Here is an 18,255-nt window from a genome sequence, read left to right on the forward strand (position 1 = left end):
AAACATGCCGAGACACATAGTAATCAAATTGGCAAAAATTGAAGACAAAGAAAAATTATTGAAAGCAGCAAAGGAAAAATGACAAATAACATACAAGGGAACTCCCATAAGGTTAATAGCTGATTTCTCAGCAGAAACTCCACAAGCCAGAAGGGAGTGGCATGATATACTTAAAGTGATGAAAGGGAAGAACCTACAACCAAGATTACTCTTCCCGGCAAGGATCTCATTTAGATTCGATGGAGAAATCAAAAGCTTTACAGACAAGCAAAAGCTAAGAGAATTCAGCACCACCAAACCAGCTCTACAACAAATGCTAAAGGAACTTCTCTAAGTGGGAAACACAAGAGAAGAAAAGGACCTACAAAAACAAACCCAAAACAATTAAGAAAATGGTCATAGGAACATACATATCGATAATTACCTTAAGCATGAATGGATTAAATGCTCCAACCAAAAGACACAGGCTTGCTGAATGGATACAAAAACAAGACCCATATATATGCTGTCTACAAGAGACCCACTTCAGACCTAGGGACACATACAGACTGAAAGTGAGGGGATGGAAAAAGATATTCCATGCAAATGGAAATCAAAAGAAAGCTGGAGTAGCTATACTCATATCAGATAAAATAGACTTTAAAATAAAGAATGTTACAAGAGACAAGGAAGGACATTACATAATGATCAAGGGATCAATCCAAGAAGAAGATACAACAATTATAAATATATATGCACCCAACATAGGAGCACCTCAATACATAAGACAACTGCTAACAGCTATAAAAGAGGAAATCGACAGTAACACAATAATAGTGGGGGACTTTAACACCTCACTTACACCAATGGACAGATCATCCAAAATGAAAATAAATAAGGAAACAGAAGCTTTAAATGATGCAATAGACCATATAGATTTAATTGATATTTATAGGACATTCCATCCAAAAACAGCAGATTACACTTTCTTCTCAAGTGCACACAGAACATTCTCCAGGATAGATCACATCTTGGGGCACAAATCAAGCCTCAGTAAATTTAAGAAATTTGAAATCATATCAAGCATCTTTTCTGACCACAACGCTATGAGATTAGAAATCAATTACAGGGAAAAAAACGTAAAAAACACAAACACGTGGAGGCTAAACAATACGTTACTAAATAACCAAGAGATCGCTGAAGAAATCAAAGAGGAAATCAAAAAATACCTAGAGACAAATGACAATGAAAACACGATGATCCAAAACCTATGGGATGCAGCAAAAGCAGTTCTAAGAGGGAAGCTTATAGTTATACAAGCCTACCTCAAGAAACAAGAAAAATCTCAAATAAACAATCTAACCTTACACCTAAAGGAACTAGAGAAAGAAGAACAAACAAAACCCACAGTTAGCGGAAGGAAAGAAATCATAAAGATCAGAGTGGAAATAAATGAAATAGAAACAAAGAAAACAATAGCAAAGATCCATAAAACTAAAAGCTGGTTCTTTGAGAAGGTAAACAAAATTGATAAACCATTAGCCAGACTCATCAAGAAAAAGAGGGAGAGGACTCAAAGCAATAAAATTAGAAATGAAAAAGGAGAAGTTACAACACACACCGCAGAAATACAAATCATCCTAAGAGACTACTACAAGCAACTCTGTGCCAATAAAATGGACAACCTGGAAGACATGGACAAATTCTTAGAAAGGTATAACCTTCCAAGACTGAACCAGGAAGAAATAGAAAATATGAACAGACCAATCACAAGGAATGAAATTGAAACTGTGATTAAAAATCTTCCAACAAACAAAAGTCCAGGACCAGATGGCTTCACAGGTGAATTCTATCAAACATTTAGAGAAGAGCTAACACCCATCCTTCTCAAACTCTTCCAAAAAATTGCAGAGGAAGGAACACTCCCAAACTCATTCTATGAGGCCACCATCACCCTGATACCAAAACCAGACAAAGATACTACAAAAAAAGAAAATTACAGACCAATATCACTGATGAATATATATGCAAAAATCCTCAACAAAATACTAGCAAACAGAATTCAACAACACATTAAAAGGATCATACACCATGATCAAGTGGGATTTATCCCACGGATGCAAGGATTCTTCAATATATGCAAATCAATCAATGTGATACATCATATTAACAAATTGAAGAATAAAAACCATATGATCATCTCAGTAGATGAAGAAAAAGCTTTTGACAAAATTCAACACCCATTTATGATAAAAACTCTCCAGAAAGTGGGCATAGAGGGAACCTACCTCAACATAATAAAGGCCATATATGACAAACCCACAGCAAACATCATTCTCAACAGTGAAAAACTGAAAGCATTTCCTCTAAGATCAGGAACAAGGCAAGGATGTCCACTCTCACCACTATTATTCAACATAGTTTTGGAAGTCCTAGCCACGGCAATCAGAGAAGAAAAAGAAATAAAAGGAATACAAATTGGAAAAGAAGAAGTAAAACTGTCACTGTTTGCAGATGACATGATACTATACATAGAGAATCATAAAGATGCCACTAGAAAACTACTAGAGCTAATCAATGAATTTGGTAAAGTTGCAGGATACAAAATTAATGTACAGAAATCTCTTGCATTCCTATACACTAATGATGAAAAATCTGAAAGAGAAATTAAGGAAACACTCCCATTTACCACTGCAACAAAAAGAATAAAATACCTAGGAATAAACCTACATAGGGAGACAAAAGACCTATATGCAGAAAACTATAAGACACTGATGAAAGAAATTTAAGATGATGCCAACAGATGGAGAGATACACCATGTTCTTGGATGGGAAGAATCAATATTGTGAAAATGACTCTACTACACAAAGCAATCTACCGATTCAATGCAATCCCTATCAAATTACCAATGGCATTTTTTACGGAACTAGAACAAAAAAATCTTAAAATTTGTATGGAGACACAAAAGACCCCGAATAGCCAAAGCAGTCTTGAGGGGAAAAAAAGGAGCTGGATGAATCAGACTCCCTGACTTCAGACTGTACTATAAAGCTATAGTAATCAAGACAATATGGTACTGGCACAAAAACAGAAACATAGATCAACGGAACAAGATAGAAAGCCCAGAGATTAACCCACACACCTATGGTCAACTAATCTATGACAAAGGAGGCAGGGATATACAATGGAGAAAAGACAGTCTCTTCAATAAGTGGTGCTGGGAAAACTGGACAGTTACATGTAAAAGAATGAAATTAGAACACTCCCTAACACCATACACAAAAATAAACTCAAAATGGATTAGAGACCTAAATGTAAGACTGGACACTATAAAACTCTTAGAGAAAAACATAGGAAGAACACTCTTTGACATAAATCACAGCAAGATCTTTTTTGATCCACCTCCTAGAGTAATGGAAATAAAAACAAAAATAAACAAATGGGACCTAATGAAACTTCAAAGCTTTTGCACAGCAAAGGAAACCATAAACAAGATGAAAAGACAACCCTCAGAATGGGAGAAAATATTTGCAAACGAATCAACGGACAAAGGATTAATCTCCAAAATATATAAACAGCTCATGCAGCTCAATATTAAAAAAACAAACAACCCAATCCAAGAATGGGCGGAAGACCTAAACAGACATTTCTCCAGAGAAGACATACAGATGGCCAAGAAGCACATGGAAAGCTGCTCAACATCACTAATTATTAGAGAAATGCAAATCAAAACTACAATGAGGTATCACCTCACTGCAGTTAGAATGGGCATCATCAGAAAATCTACAAACAACAAATGCTGGAGACGGTGTGGAGAAAAGGGAACCCTCTTGCACTGTTGGTGGGAATGTAAATTGATACAGTCACTATGGAGAACAGTATGGAGGTTCCTTAAAAAACTAAAAATAGAATTACCATATGACCCAGCAATCCCACTACTGGGCATATACCCAGAGAAAACCGTAATTCAAAAAGACACATGCACCCCAATGTTCATTGCAGCACTATTTACAATAGCCAGGTCATGGAAGCAACCTAAATGCCCATTGACAGACGAATGGATAAAGAAGAAGTGGTACATACATACAATGGAATATTACTCAGCCATAGAAAGGAACGAAATTGGGTCTATTGTTGAGACGTGAATGGATCTAGAGACTGTCATACAGAGTGAAGTAAGTAAGAAAGAGAAAAACAAATATCGTATATTAACGCATATATGTGGAACCTAGAAAAATGGTACAGATGAACCGGCTTGCAGGGCAGAAATTGAGACACAGATGTAGAGAACAAACGTATGGACACCAAGGGGGGAAAGCAGTGGGGTGGTGGGTGTGGTGGTGTGATGAATTGGGCGTTCGGGATTGACATGTATACACTGATGTGTATAAAATTGATGACTAATAAGAACCTGCTGTATAAAAAAATAAATAAAATAAAATTCAAAAATTAAAAAAAAAAAGAAAAAAAAAGAGGGACCGTATAACATGGGAAGTCTACTCAACACTGTGTAATAACCTACATGGGAAGAGGATCCGTAAATGAATAGATATGTATATGTACAAATGAATCAGATTGTATACTCCTAGAACAAGCAATATTGTAATCAAATTACTCTGATAAAAAATTAAAAATAAAAAAAACGAACAATACGTCATGAGACATAAAAAAAAAAAAAAAAGAATTGCAGGTGTATTAGTCAGGGTTCTCCAGAGAAATAGAACCAATAGGATTTGTGTGTGGATAGAGACAGAGATAGAGAGAGAGAGAGAGAGAGAGAGAGAGAGAGAGAGAGAGAAAGATATATATATATATAGAGAGAGAGAGAGAGAGAGAAGAAAAAAATTTTTGTTCTATGTGCATGTAGTGCCCATTAAAAAAATAAAATTTAAAATAAAATTTAAATTCAAATTCAGGGTTAAACCACATTTGTCATTGTTTTCCAGTGTTTCCTTGCTTCAAATGCACACAGCCGCCAGATTTAATCTTCATAAAACTTCACTTTTAACATGTCGCATGCTTGAGAAACTACAGCAGTTCCCTGTTACCTCCGCACTGGCTCAGTTTTCTTGGCCTGATCATCAAGGCTCTCCACATTCTGGTCCAGGTCTCATCTTCAACACTAGTCTTAAAGGCTTTTCTCTTCAACACATTCTGCTGTAAAGTTGTTTTCCTCACCTTTCCCCGAACATGCTATGGACGTTTTCATCTCTCTTCGACAGCTTTTGCATTTTGCCCCTTCTTCCTTTTTTCCGTGTAATTTGTGAATGCGTCTATGAATTTCTTTTACATTTTCCCTCCAAACCACACAATTTAGCATTTGATTATGTAATGTGCTAAAGCTTAATTTGAGTTAATCTTGTGTTCTCAACGAAATTAATTTTCTGATACGTGAGGTGTGGTGATTAAAGCATAGTCCTATTCAAGGAATAAGGAGCAGGGTTCAGCATTGTTTCCATTGCACTGTGATTCCTGTAAGCAAGGGATCACTCAGAAGAGACAACAATTGGACCTGCCAGTGGCCAAGACCCCTGTGAGAGGGGAAGCTCTGCGATGGCAGGATTCATTTCGTTCTTCTTTGTTCAACCCACAGCACAGTGTTAGCTGCTTTGAAGGGTGAATAAATTGGCTTATTACATGCAGTAGAGCATGCAGCAAACCAAACCAAACCAACTGAAGAACAAATTCTTGAATAGGGCCCTCTGAATTGTCATCTCTACTAAGTCAGTAAATAGCTATGTGATGTTTGGTGTTTTGCAGTTTTTACTGACTTTTTTTTTTACATCTTTATTGGATTATAATTGCTTTACAGTGTTGTTAGTTTCTGCTGTACAACAAAGTGAATCAGCTATATGTGTACATATATCCCCATATCCCCTCCCTCTTGTGTCTCCCTCCCACCCTCCCTATCCCACCCCTCTCGGTGGTCACAAAGCATCGAGCTGATCTCCCTGTGCTATGCGGCTGCTTCCCACTAGCTATCTGTTTTACATTTGGTAGTGTATACATGAACTGACTTGTTTTTTATTGCTTTTTTCTTATTACTCGAATATTATATGTTTATCCTAGCAAATGTAGATGAGTAAAAAGAATGAAATATAAATCACCTGTGACCCTGTTACCTAGTGACAATTGGTCTATTTTGGTGTATATGCTTTTGCATATTTTATAAATATACGTACCATATACAGATGGTCCCTGACTTACAATGGTTCAGTTTAGGATTTTTCAGCTTTACAATGGTGTAAAAGAGATATGCGTACAGTAGAAACCATACTTTGAACTTTGAATTTGGATCTTTTCCCAGGCTAGCGCCATGTGGTATGATACTCAATAAGTATTCAATAAGTTACATGAAATATTCAACACTTTATTATAAAATAGGCTTCTGTTAGGTGATTTTTTCCAACTGTAGGCTAATGTAATTGTTTTGAGCACATTTAAGGTAGGCTAGGCTAAGTTATGGTGTTCAGTAATTTAGGTGGATTAAAAGCATTTTTGACTTAGGATGGGTTTATCGTGTTGTAACCCCATGGTAAGAGGTCGAGGAAGATCTGTATATTTATAAAACAGGAATCATACCATACTTCTAAAACTTAACTTTTATATTTTTTTCCTTTTTAAATTGAGATATAACTTATACCCAATAATGTGCATAAGTCTCAGTGCTCAGTGAATGTTTACAATAATGCATATTGTTTGTAACCTTTTTTTTCACCTGACAATGTGTGAACATTTCCCAGGCATTAAATATTTTTCTATATCATTTTAAATGAGTACATGGTATACTACTGTATGCAGATCATTATTTAAATGACTGTTGGACATTTAATTTTCCTAAAAAATTTTCATTATTGTAACTGTGTTTTGGTGAAGATAACCAGCTGTATCTTTGTACACATTCTTGATTATAATCTTTGCATAAATTCCTGGGTATGGAATTGCCTAGACAACATTATGTAAAATTCTGACTTTTGAAATGCCAATTTCCATTTCAGAAAGGATGTACCAATTTCTTCTGCTGCCAGCAGATTTTTCTTTTAAATATTCATTTATTTACTTGTCTGTGCCAGTTCTTAGTTGCAGCACGTGTGATCATCGTTTTGGCACACGGGATCTTTAGTTGAGGCATGTGGGATATAGCTCCCTGACCTGGGATCAGACGCAGGCCCCCCCTGCATTGGGAGTGCGGAGACTTAGCCACTGAACCACCAGGGAAGTCCCCTGCTGCCAGCAGATGTTGAATGTGTCTAGGACTCTTTACTAACTTTAATATGCAGAAAGTGAGAACAATATTGGTCTAGGAAAAGAGCCTTCCATTGCATTTAATAAAACATGAGTGGCTGCTTTACCAAAATTCCTTTCTTAATCATCTTTTCTTTTTGTTCTTTAGAACAACATCAAAGCATTGTCCTGCCTGTTCTCAGGATAGAGAGTAATGCAGCAAACTTTTTTTTCTGGGCAAGGTTGTCTAGTGTTCGAGGGATATAACTTTTCTTTTTGATTGTGGTAAAATATATATAACATAAAATTTACCATTTTAATCATTTTAAGCGTACAGTTCAGTGGCATTAAGAACATTCACACTGTTGTGCAACCATCACCACCATCCAACTCCAGAACTTTTTTCATCTTCCCAAACTGAAACTCCACCCCCATTAAACAGTAACTCCCCATTTGTCCCTCCCCCCAGCCTCCTGGTAACCTCTATTTTTCTTTCTGTCTCTATGAATTTGACTACTCTAGGTATCTCATATAAGTGAAACCATACAGAATTTGTCTTTTGCGATTGGCTTATTTCACTTAGCATAATGTCTTCAAGGTTCATCCATGTAGCATGTGTCAGAATTTCCTTCCCTTTTAAGGCTGAATAATATCCCACTGTATGTATATACCACATTTTGTTTATTCTTCTGTTAATGGACACTTGGGTTGCTTCTACATCTTGGCTATCGTGAATAGTGATGCTATGATCATGGGTGTACAAATATCTGTTTGAGTTCCTTTTTTCAATTCTTTTGGGTGTACCAGAAGTGGAATTGCTGGATCATATGGTAATTCTATGTTTAATTTTTTGAGGAATCACCACTGTTTTTCATAGCTGTAACTTCATATCCTTTTAAGGCCATTTGTTAGTTATTCTGGTCAGGATTTTGTGATGCCCAAATGGGCCTCCAAATACCTCAAGGGTTGTGAAATTTCCAAAACAAAATTTGTACTTCGTTTTAAAATTCCACACCAAACTTTCAGCAAGAAATGATATATAATGAAGGATTAGTAAAAATGGTACTTCAGTGATTTCTCTTCAGAAATAAACCTTAAAAAAGATGTATATTGGTGAGCTCAATGAAAAAGTATTTTTTTAAGGCAATAGTTTATGGAGGCATTTAAAGGGTTAAGACAGTTAAAATGTATCCCTGACCACTCACTTTCTTCTCTAAATCCTGCATTTCTTAGGGCCACAGTGAGCTGAAATACAGGCACCCTGGACCCACCCTAGGCCAGACACACTCCTGAGTGTGGGGAGAGCCAGCCAGGAGAAATGGCACAGTGATCAGACCCCAGTCATCACACAGTTCTCCTTCTCACTGGCATATTTTATTTCCTTTGTGGCACAAATCACTATTTTAAATAATCCTCTTTGTTTGCATGTGTCTTGTCTGCCTCCCTCTGTCAGAATGTAAGCTCCCTAAAAACAGAGACTTGTTCACCACACCTTTTTCTACAATTGTGCTGAGCATAAAATAGGTCCTCAATAAATATTTATTGAATGAATAGATTGTCAAATGAATACAAATTTGCTTTCTTAGTCTATTTCTTTCTACTCTTAAACTATTTTAAAACTTATGAAATACTCTAAACACTCAGAAAAGCGCCTACTACTCATATTTAACAAATCCTAAGATTTTACCATAATGCTTCAATCTTTTTTTCTATCCCTTAAAAAAAATGGAAAAAGACAAAAATATATAGGAGATGAAAAGATGGCCAATTTGGAGAGTGTGTAAAAATGGACAGTCTTTGTCAACTCATGAAAGGAATGGTTCATCTACGTCGCTTACATAAATTCAAACTACAGATCCCAGGCAGCACTGCAACAGTTCTGCTCGTGGGCTATTCTTTTCTCTTGTATAAACAGCCAATGAAAGGTAGAGTTTACAAAGGTCTAGGATGACATCTGGTGTGTTGACTGTGGCCAGACTTAAATCTAGTTATTGTCGTTTGGAACGCGCAGCTGTAAACCAGACCTCATAAGGCTTTTCCTGTTAATTCGCAGTTCATTGTGCCTCTTGTTTCAGAGGGAAGAAAAGCTGATTTAGTAATCTAAATGGACGCGATACTGAATTACAGGTTGGAAGATACTGAAGATTACTACATGTTACTGGGATGTGATGAACTGTCTTCGGTAAGGAAGTGAATAATGCCGTTCTTTTTCACAACAGTATTTCAAGTTTTTATTTAAGGTTTTAATTGGGAACTTACGCTGCCTAAAAATCTAATCTTGTATTATTTTAAAGCACTTTTGGCTCAGAGAAAGTTAAGGACTTAAATATGTGCTGGGTCTTTATTTGAATAGTGTCCTTTTTCAGTTTTATGGAAGCTTCTGATTGAATATGTGTATTCTGGCACATGGCCATAGACTCTATTTCAAATATACTAAAAATACATATTTGAAATTTAATTGTAATTGCTATTGGCAGTGTTTCATAGTATACATAAGCTATATCTTTATTATGGTAATTTACACTGTAATTGAGATGAGATGTAATTTTCTAGTAATTAGTGATTTTAAAATGTTTTATTAAAATATGTAGTTTTATGTGAGCAGTTAAATTATATAAACCAAGAAACATCCTTTTATGTTAATACTTCAAATTGTGCGAGAGGAATTACTGCTTTAAAGTCTGGCTTCTGAAACAAAATGTGTGAAAACTCTGTAATTGTTCACTTGATCTATAATGGAACAATGTTTTTAAAGGTCCCCGTAGATAATTATAAAGGTTGTAAAAGTTTTTTAAATTATGGAAAGCTCATTTATAATTCTACCTCCCAAGGGTAACACTATTAATGTTTGGTATATTAATCACCAGGCTTTTTCCTATATATGTATTTTTGAAGACAAGTTCGCTTTTTATCCATTAACATTTTAACAAGGATTTCTCCAGGCTACTAAAGATTCTTCATATATATGTTAATGATTGCATATTTCATTTTACTATTGTACCACAATTGGTTATTCTCTTATTGTTAAACATTTCATTTATTTACCGTTTTTTAATATTTTAAATATTGAGATGAATATGAAATATATTTCAATTATATTATTAAATATATTCGTATTATTTTATATTTATATAACAAGTATTAAAATATTTATTTTATTTTATTACTAAAATATAGCTATTAATATTAAAATATTTTAAAGCAAATTATTTTTCTATTCATCTTTGTTTCATAAGGCTGGAGTTAAGTAATAAAATGTACTTCGTTTTGTTTGGAGAATAGAATAATATTGGACACAAAGGATTCTCTCTAATTTCGTCACCCTGAGGAAATTATCTTAGGTACCTTGTAGTTAAACACACTTATAGCAACTGAGAAAGCTTATTATGTGTTATTCATAGTTTGGATTATACTCTTGCCAAATAATTTTTGAAGGAACTATTTGAATCAAAGGAACATAATTTAATTTGAAAAGTTTCACGATTCGGATTTATAAAAAATATTGTCATGCTAGGTTATAAAGTAAAGGTTGTAATTTCCCCTTAATAAATCTTTTGACCCCTTAGTCAGTCTTTTGTAGTTATGTTATTGTCTTTTCAATCTTTCTACAAAGAGAGATTAGTCTTGAATAGACTAAAAAAAATGATCCTGTTGTTTATTTATGTTTATAACAGTTTCATTTTGTGGTTACCAGTTACAGTCATACTCTGTGTATACCGTAGCATATATTAAAAGGAGAATAAAAGCATTGTCTTGACATTCCTTCTTCCGGATGTATTTTACTAATTCTGTCAATGGCATAGTATGTGTAGGTAACAGTCATTTATTTAAAATGCAATGACCTGTCACAATTTTGTCGATTCTTTTTATATATATATCTTCCCCCCTGCCCTGCCTTTTTGTTTGTTTGTTTTCGCCACACCGCTCGGCTTGCGGGATCTTAGTTCCCTGACCAGGGATCAAACCCCTGCCCCCTGCAGTGGAAGGGCAGAGTCCTGACCACTGGACTGCCAGGGAATTCCCCTCTCCCCTCTTTTTATATGTATCCTTCTCACTGAAAAATATTTTAATGCCTTTTTTTGAGTATTACTATGACATTTCCTTTACTTAAATTGTGTTGCATGGATTTTCTTTACTTCACATATTCCCTGATCTGATGCTCTAAAAAATTAACCAGAACTGTTCCTATCCAAGAGCAATTTAGCAGTTATAATTTCAAAGCAGCTTGATATTTTGATTCTACTTACAACAATTGAGTTAGATACACACATAATTCTTTGCTTTAGTATACAGTTCTTACACTTTAAAGCGTCTGTTGGAAATTAATTAAATGACATATATGAGGCCATGGGAGGATTTCCATGCTGTTGAGTAGAAAACAAATACCCCCTGTTCAAAAACATTTACTGAAATTTGAGCCCAAATCAGTTAGCTTTTTCTCCCTATATCAGATTTTACATAGACGCATGCTATGAAATCTTCTGAAGTCCTTATTGATGCATATACCACATACTAGTGGTGTAAGGCATCCTCTTGGGTGTGGATCTTAATTGATTTTTTAATATCTGGTCATCATTTCAGTAGTAATAAGAAGACTTTTTCATTTCAAGATTTCATGGACTTGAAAACTGAGCATAAACTCAATAAATAGAAACATCTATTTTTTTTTCTAGTTCTCTTTCTTATTGACTTCAGACCACCTGGGTTTAAATCTTAACCATTTATTGGCTATGTGACCTTGGGAAGATTATTTAACTTTTCTATGGATGGGTTTCCTAATCTGCAAATGGGGATAATAATAGTACCCACCTCATGGAGGTGTTGTTGGGATTAAATGAGACATGATACATAAGGTGCTTAGAATGGTGCCTAGCATATAGTAAGTTGTCGTGGTTGAGGGATTTGTTTTGGCCTCACAGTAACACTGTACACTTGGAACTTCATAAATTCATTCTATTCTATTTTTTAAAAATCAATTAATTAATTTATTTTTGGCTGCGTTGGGTCTTCGTTGCTGCACGTGGGCCCTCTCTAGTTGCTGCAGGAGAGGGCTACTCTTCCTTGTGGTGCACGAGCTTTTCATTGCAGTGGCTTCTCTTGTTGCGAAGCACGGGCTCTAGGTGTGCAGGTTTCAGTAGTTGTAGCTCGCGGGCTCTAGAGTACAGGCTCAGTAGTTTTGGCGCACGGGCTTAGTTGCTCCGCGGCATGTGGGATCTTCCTGGACCAGGGCTCGAACCTGTGTGCCCTGCATTGGCAGGCGGATTCTTAACCACTGCACCACCAGGGAAGTCCCCATTCTATTCTATAATTCACATTATTTTTAAAATATTTTATTTTGAAATGATTTTTAATAGAATTTTTTGAAGAGCAATTTTAGGTTCATAGCAAAATGAGGGGCAAGATACAGAGGTTTCCCATATACCTGCCCCCTCCACTGATGCATAGCTTCTCCCATTATCCACATTCCCACCAGAGTTACAACTGATGAACCTACATTGACACATCATCATCACCCAAAGTCTATAGTTTACATTATGGTTCACTCTTGACTTTGTACTTTCTGTGGGTTTGGACAAGTGTATAATGACATTTATCCACCTTATCATAGTATATCATAGAGAGTAGTTTCTCTGCTCTAAAAATCCTCTGTGCTCCATCTATATTGGAATAATTTTTGGCTTACAGAAAAGTTGCAAACATAATAGAGTTCTTGTATGCACTTCACCCAGCTTCCTTAATGTTAACATCATATTTAATGGTAGTACAATTATCAAAATCAGAAAATTAACATTGGTACAATAGTATTAACTCAACCAGTAGTTATCAAGCATTTTTTGTAAAGGACCAGATAGACAGGGTCAGCACTAGGGTGAGGCAAGCAGAGTGCTTATGATGCAAAATTTAAGGAGGCACTAACTCTCAGGGTTTCTGCAAGTGCAGCGACCTGAGAGAGAGTAAGTACTTCCTTAAACCCAGGTGTCCTGCTTGTCTCATCTTTTGTTTGTTTGTTTGTTTGTTTTTTGGCATGTGCGGCAAGCGGGATCTTAGTTCCCTGACCAGGAATCGAACCCGTGTCCCCTGCATTGGGAACGCAGATTCTTAACTGCTGGACCGCCACAGAAGTCCCTGCTTGTGTCATCTTGGTGCTGACCCTGAGATAGCAAATATTTTAGATTTTGCAGGATTTATGGTCTCTGCCACAACCACTCAATTCGGCCATTGTGAGAAAGTAGCTATAGATAACATGTAAATGAATGACCATGGTTGTCTTCCAATAAAACTTTATTTTAAAAACAGGTGGTGGGCCAGATGTGGGCTGTGGGCCAGAGTTAGTCAACCCCTGATCTAAAGTATAGGGCTCCTTCCAATTTCATCAATTTTTCTACTAATGCCCTTTTTCCTCTTTCAAGATCCAAGCCAGGATCCTTTATTGTACTTGGTTGTCTGGTTCCCTTATTTTCCTCCAAAATGACAAATTTTCATATCTTCCTTGTCTTTCAAGACCTGGACACTTTGAAGAGTAGTGGTGAGTTGTTTTGTAGAATGTCCCTCAATTTTGGTTTGCTTGATCTTTTCCCATGATTAGAGTGAGTTTATGTGTTTTTGGAAAGAACACCCCAGAAGTGATGGTGTGCCTTTCTCAGTGCATCATTTCAGGGGTACCTGATGTAGATATGTCTTATTAACGTTGATCATTTGGTTAAGATGTGTCTGTCAGCTTTCTTCTGACAGGTTTTTGCAGTGTAGGGTTACTATTTTCCCTTTTGTAGTTAACAAATATATTGGTGACAGTTCTTTGAGACCACAGTGTTTCTCCTCAAACATTCACCCACTGATTTTAGCATCCTTTAGGGAATCTTGCCTATAAGAGTTACTGTTATGGTGTTTGCCTAATGGTGACTTTCTATTTTCCTCATCCATTTGCATTTATTACTTGGAATTCTTCTGTAAAGAAAAGCTACCCCTTCTCCCACATTTACTTATTCAACTATTTTTGTCACTGTGGATTAATAGATAGTTATTGTATTTTATGGATTTTAACCCAGTATTACCATTGTATATTTTATGGCTCAAATCACTTCTATAGCTCATGTTAATTAATTATCATTTCATTAGAATGATGTAAGATGATCTCTCATGAAATCTATTTCAAGGATATTACTAATATCGGGCGTTTTGTGGGAAAAATCCAGTTTCAAACTAAGTAAATCAAAATGATGGATGTTAACCCACTTATTAAAATGAGTCTTGTCTTTTCTGCAACATATTCTGTAGCATATACATTTCCAGCACACGAATCACTGCATTCTTTTAATGAATAAATCACATTTTCAGAACGCTCCTATTACACTACAGTCATGTTATTTGAAGAATATCTGTCAGTCTATAATCAAGTATTCGTTCAACACTTGGCATTGGTCCAGTACTAGACGTGATGGGGGGAGAACAAAACAAAAAAGTGAGACATGGTGCGAGTGTGTAAGGAAATTGGCATCCAGTCGAAGAATCAAAGCTCATACAGAGGAAACAATTCCAGGACAACTAAGTACTGTGCTGTGCAGTACTGTTTATAAGTGCAACAGGAATTAAGGAAAGAATATCTGAGAAGACTTCAGAGAAGAGATGGGGCATGAAACGATCTTACTTGGTTAAAATTTAAATGCATGGAGGGAGAGTCAGAGGGCATTTGTGTGGCCAGGGAAAAGCTGGAGAAGATCCGTTCAAGTGGGAATCAAATTAGTCCCTATTGCACACGAGTATTTCCTGGCACAGAGCAAAATACTGTGCTATTAGGATATGGAAAAGATAAGTTTTTAAGTTTTAAAATTTAATTTCTAACATTAATATATGTTCAATAAAGAAATGAGGAGTATGAAGAGAGTAGAGAGAAAAATGCTTAATGTTTGGGAGTATGACATAGGCATGCCAATTATGCGTGCATATATGCTGTATTTATGTATTATGTAATAAGTATATATGTATATGTATAAATATTTATATGTATATTTTTGTATGTGTTTGGAGTCAGACTGTCTGACTTGAAATCCTGGCTTTGCCACTTAGTAGCTCTGTGACTTTGGGAAAATTACTTAACTTTCCTATGCCTTGGTTTCCTAATCTGCAAAATGGGAATGGTAATAGTACCCACCTCATAGAGTTGCTGTGGGAATTAAATGAGATGCTATATATAAAGTACTTAGAACAGTGCCTGGCACATAGTAGGTCTCAATAAATCTTAGCTATTATTATCATTATCTTTATTTTACATATACACACATATACATGTTACATAATTCCTTTTGAGAAAACATTAAGGTTTTATACCATACATAACACTTTGTAGCTTACCTTTTCTCATAGAATGCATTATATAAAATTTCTGATTATTGTCTTCTACTAAAAGATGATTTTTTTAATGACTGCAAAATATCCCATCTTATAGCTGTATTACAATTAACTTTAACAAATATCCTATTACTAGGCACATAGGTTTTTGTTTAAAATGTATAACTTTTAAATTTAATTAATTAATTAACGAATTAATTTATTTTTGGCTGCATTGGGTCTTTGTTGCTGCGTGCGGGCTTTCTCTAGTTGCGGCAAGCGGGGGCTACTCTTTGTTGCGGTGCGCAGGCTTCTCATTGCGGTGGCTTCTCTTGTTGCAGAGCATGGGCTCTAGGTGCACAGGTTTCCGTATTTGTGGCACGTGGGCTCAGTAGTTGTGGCTCGCCGGCTCTAGAGTGCAGGTTCAGTAGTTGTGGTGCACGGGCTTAGTTGCTCCGCGGCATGTGGGATCTTCCCGGACCAGGGCTCAAACCTGTGTCCCCTGCATTGGCAGGTGGATTCTTAACCACTGCGTCACCAGGGAAGCCCTAAAGTGTATAACTTTTAATTCATTGAACTTTCTTGTAACTAAATCCATTTCCTACCTCTGATTATCCTCTTAGCCAAATTCCTAGAATTGAAATTGTTGAATCAAAGAGTATGAAAAAAATTACAGGATTAAAAAAATTTTTTTTAAATTTATTTTTCTGGCCGTGCTACCTGTCTTGTGGGATCTTAGTTCCCCGACCAGGGATCGAACCTGGGCCCTCGGCAGTGAAAGCGTGGAGTCCTAACCACTGGACCGCCAGGGAATTCCCAAGGATTTTTATATATGTGTATATCCCAATTGATATCCAGAAAATCTGCACCATTTACATCCTCACCAGGAAAGCATGAGAGAGTTCATTTCTTTGCACCCTCACTGACACTGGTCATGATCATCCCGTGGATGTTTTGATTTATTTACTTATGAGTAAAGTTGAACCTTTTTTGTATGTTTATTGGCCAATAGGATAGGCAGCTTTCCAGACCATTGGACATTGGGTCTGGAAGGCAAGATTCAGTGGACCTTGACATGGAGAGCCTCACTTGTCCATGGGCCACACTTGGCACCAGGCACGTGGGGTGGTGATCCCAGGAGATAAATAGAACATGCCCAAGACAAACTAAGCCTCTTTACTGGTTAGTTTACCCAGAACCAGCCCTACATAGGAGATTTGTGATAAACTTTGTGACAATAAAACTATGAAAAATAATGAAAGGCAGATATGGACTATCCTTAATTTTTAAAGATGGGATAGGAATTAAAAAATAAAACAACAACAAAACCTCCAAACTTTCTACCTTTGATAGATAGGTATAATTTTATCCATTTGTGTTATTAAATCCCCCCAAAATATATACATAAATATGTATATAAGTGTGTAAAAATGTGTCTTGAAGGATTCTGTTATCTTAGGGGAAAAGGAGTAAAGATTTTTTAAAAAAAATTCTGTATTGATAGAAATTTTTTCAAAGAGAGTTCGTGAGTATTCATAAATTACTTGTTAATTAAAAAATGCTTACTACTAGATTCTTTAAAATATTTAATATTTAAAATTTAAAAACAAGTCCCAATCTCAATTTTCTTCATTCTATTAGCAGGTTATGGTGACTAAGGGGTAAAGGGAGCACCCAGGAAGAGGAAACATAATTAATTACAGTTCTTACTAGGAAATCTATCTCTTCCTGTTATTCCAAGTGTTTCCCAGTACATGCTTAACACAGAAAATAGTAGAGATATCAGTCTGGGCTTTAAACATACTCATATCTAATACAGCCTGTCTTTGATTGTATTTATTTATTTATTTTTGGCTGTGTTGGGTCTTCGTTTCTGTGCAAGGGCTTTCTCTAGTTGCGGCAAGTGGGGGCCACTCTTCATCGCAGTGCGTGGGCCTCTCACTGTCGTGGCCTTTCTTTTTTTTTTTTTTTTAATTAAAAAAAAATTTTTTTTTAACATCTTTATTGAAGTATAATTGCTTTACAATGGTGTGTTAGTTTCTGCTTTAAAACAAAGTGAATCAGTTATACATATACATATGTTCCCATATCTCTTCCCTCTTGCATCTCCCTCCCTCCCACCCTCCCTATCCCACCCCTCTAGGTGGTCACAAAGCACCGAGCTGATCTCCCTGTGCTATGCGGCTGCTTCCCACTAGCTATCTATTTTACATTTGGTAGTGTATATATGTCCATGACACTCTCTCACCCTGTCACATCTCACCCCTCCCCCTCCCCATATCCTCAAGTCCATTCTTTAGTAGGTCTGTGTCTTTATTCCCATCTTGCCACTAGGTTCTTCATGTCCTTTTTTTTTTTTTTTTCTTAGATTCCATATATATGTGTTAGCATACTGTATTTGTTTTTCTCTTTCTGACTTACTTCACTCTGTATGACAGACTCTAACTCCATCCTCCTCATTACAAATACCTCCATTTCATTTCTTTTTATGGCTGAGTAATATTCCATTGTATATATGTGCCACATCTTCTTTATCCATTCATCCAATGATGGACACTTTGGTTGCTTCCATGTCCTGGCTATTGTAAGTAGAGCTGCAATGAACATTTTGGTACATGACTCTTTTTGAATTATGGTTTTCTCAGGGTATATGCCCAGTAGTGGGATTGCTGGGTCGTATGGTAGTTCTATTTTTAGTTTTTTAAGGAACCTCCATACTGTTCTCC

The 18,255-nt window shown here is 36.1% G+C and overlaps 1 protein-coding gene across 1 annotated transcript in view; it reads left to right on the plus strand.

The window, feature by feature from the left end:
• Positions 1–9,152: 9,152 nt before the first annotated feature.
• DNAJC12 (DnaJ heat shock protein family (Hsp40) member C12) overlaps positions 9,153–18,255 on the plus strand; it is a 34,500-nt gene continuing 25,397 nt past the window's right edge. The window contains exon 1 of the mRNA XM_007167814.2: positions 9,153–9,386. Within this exon, the coding sequence (XP_007167876.2) occupies positions 9,309–9,386 (78 nt within the window). The 5' untranslated portion in view covers positions 9,153–9,308. The remainder of the gene's footprint in view (positions 9,387–18,255) is intronic.

The sequence above is a fragment of the Balaenoptera acutorostrata genome, chromosome 16 (genome assembly GCF_949987535.1).
Source record: "Balaenoptera acutorostrata chromosome 16, mBalAcu1.1, whole genome shotgun sequence".
Lineage (NCBI taxonomy): Eukaryota > Metazoa > Chordata > Mammalia > Artiodactyla > Balaenopteridae > Balaenoptera > Balaenoptera acutorostrata.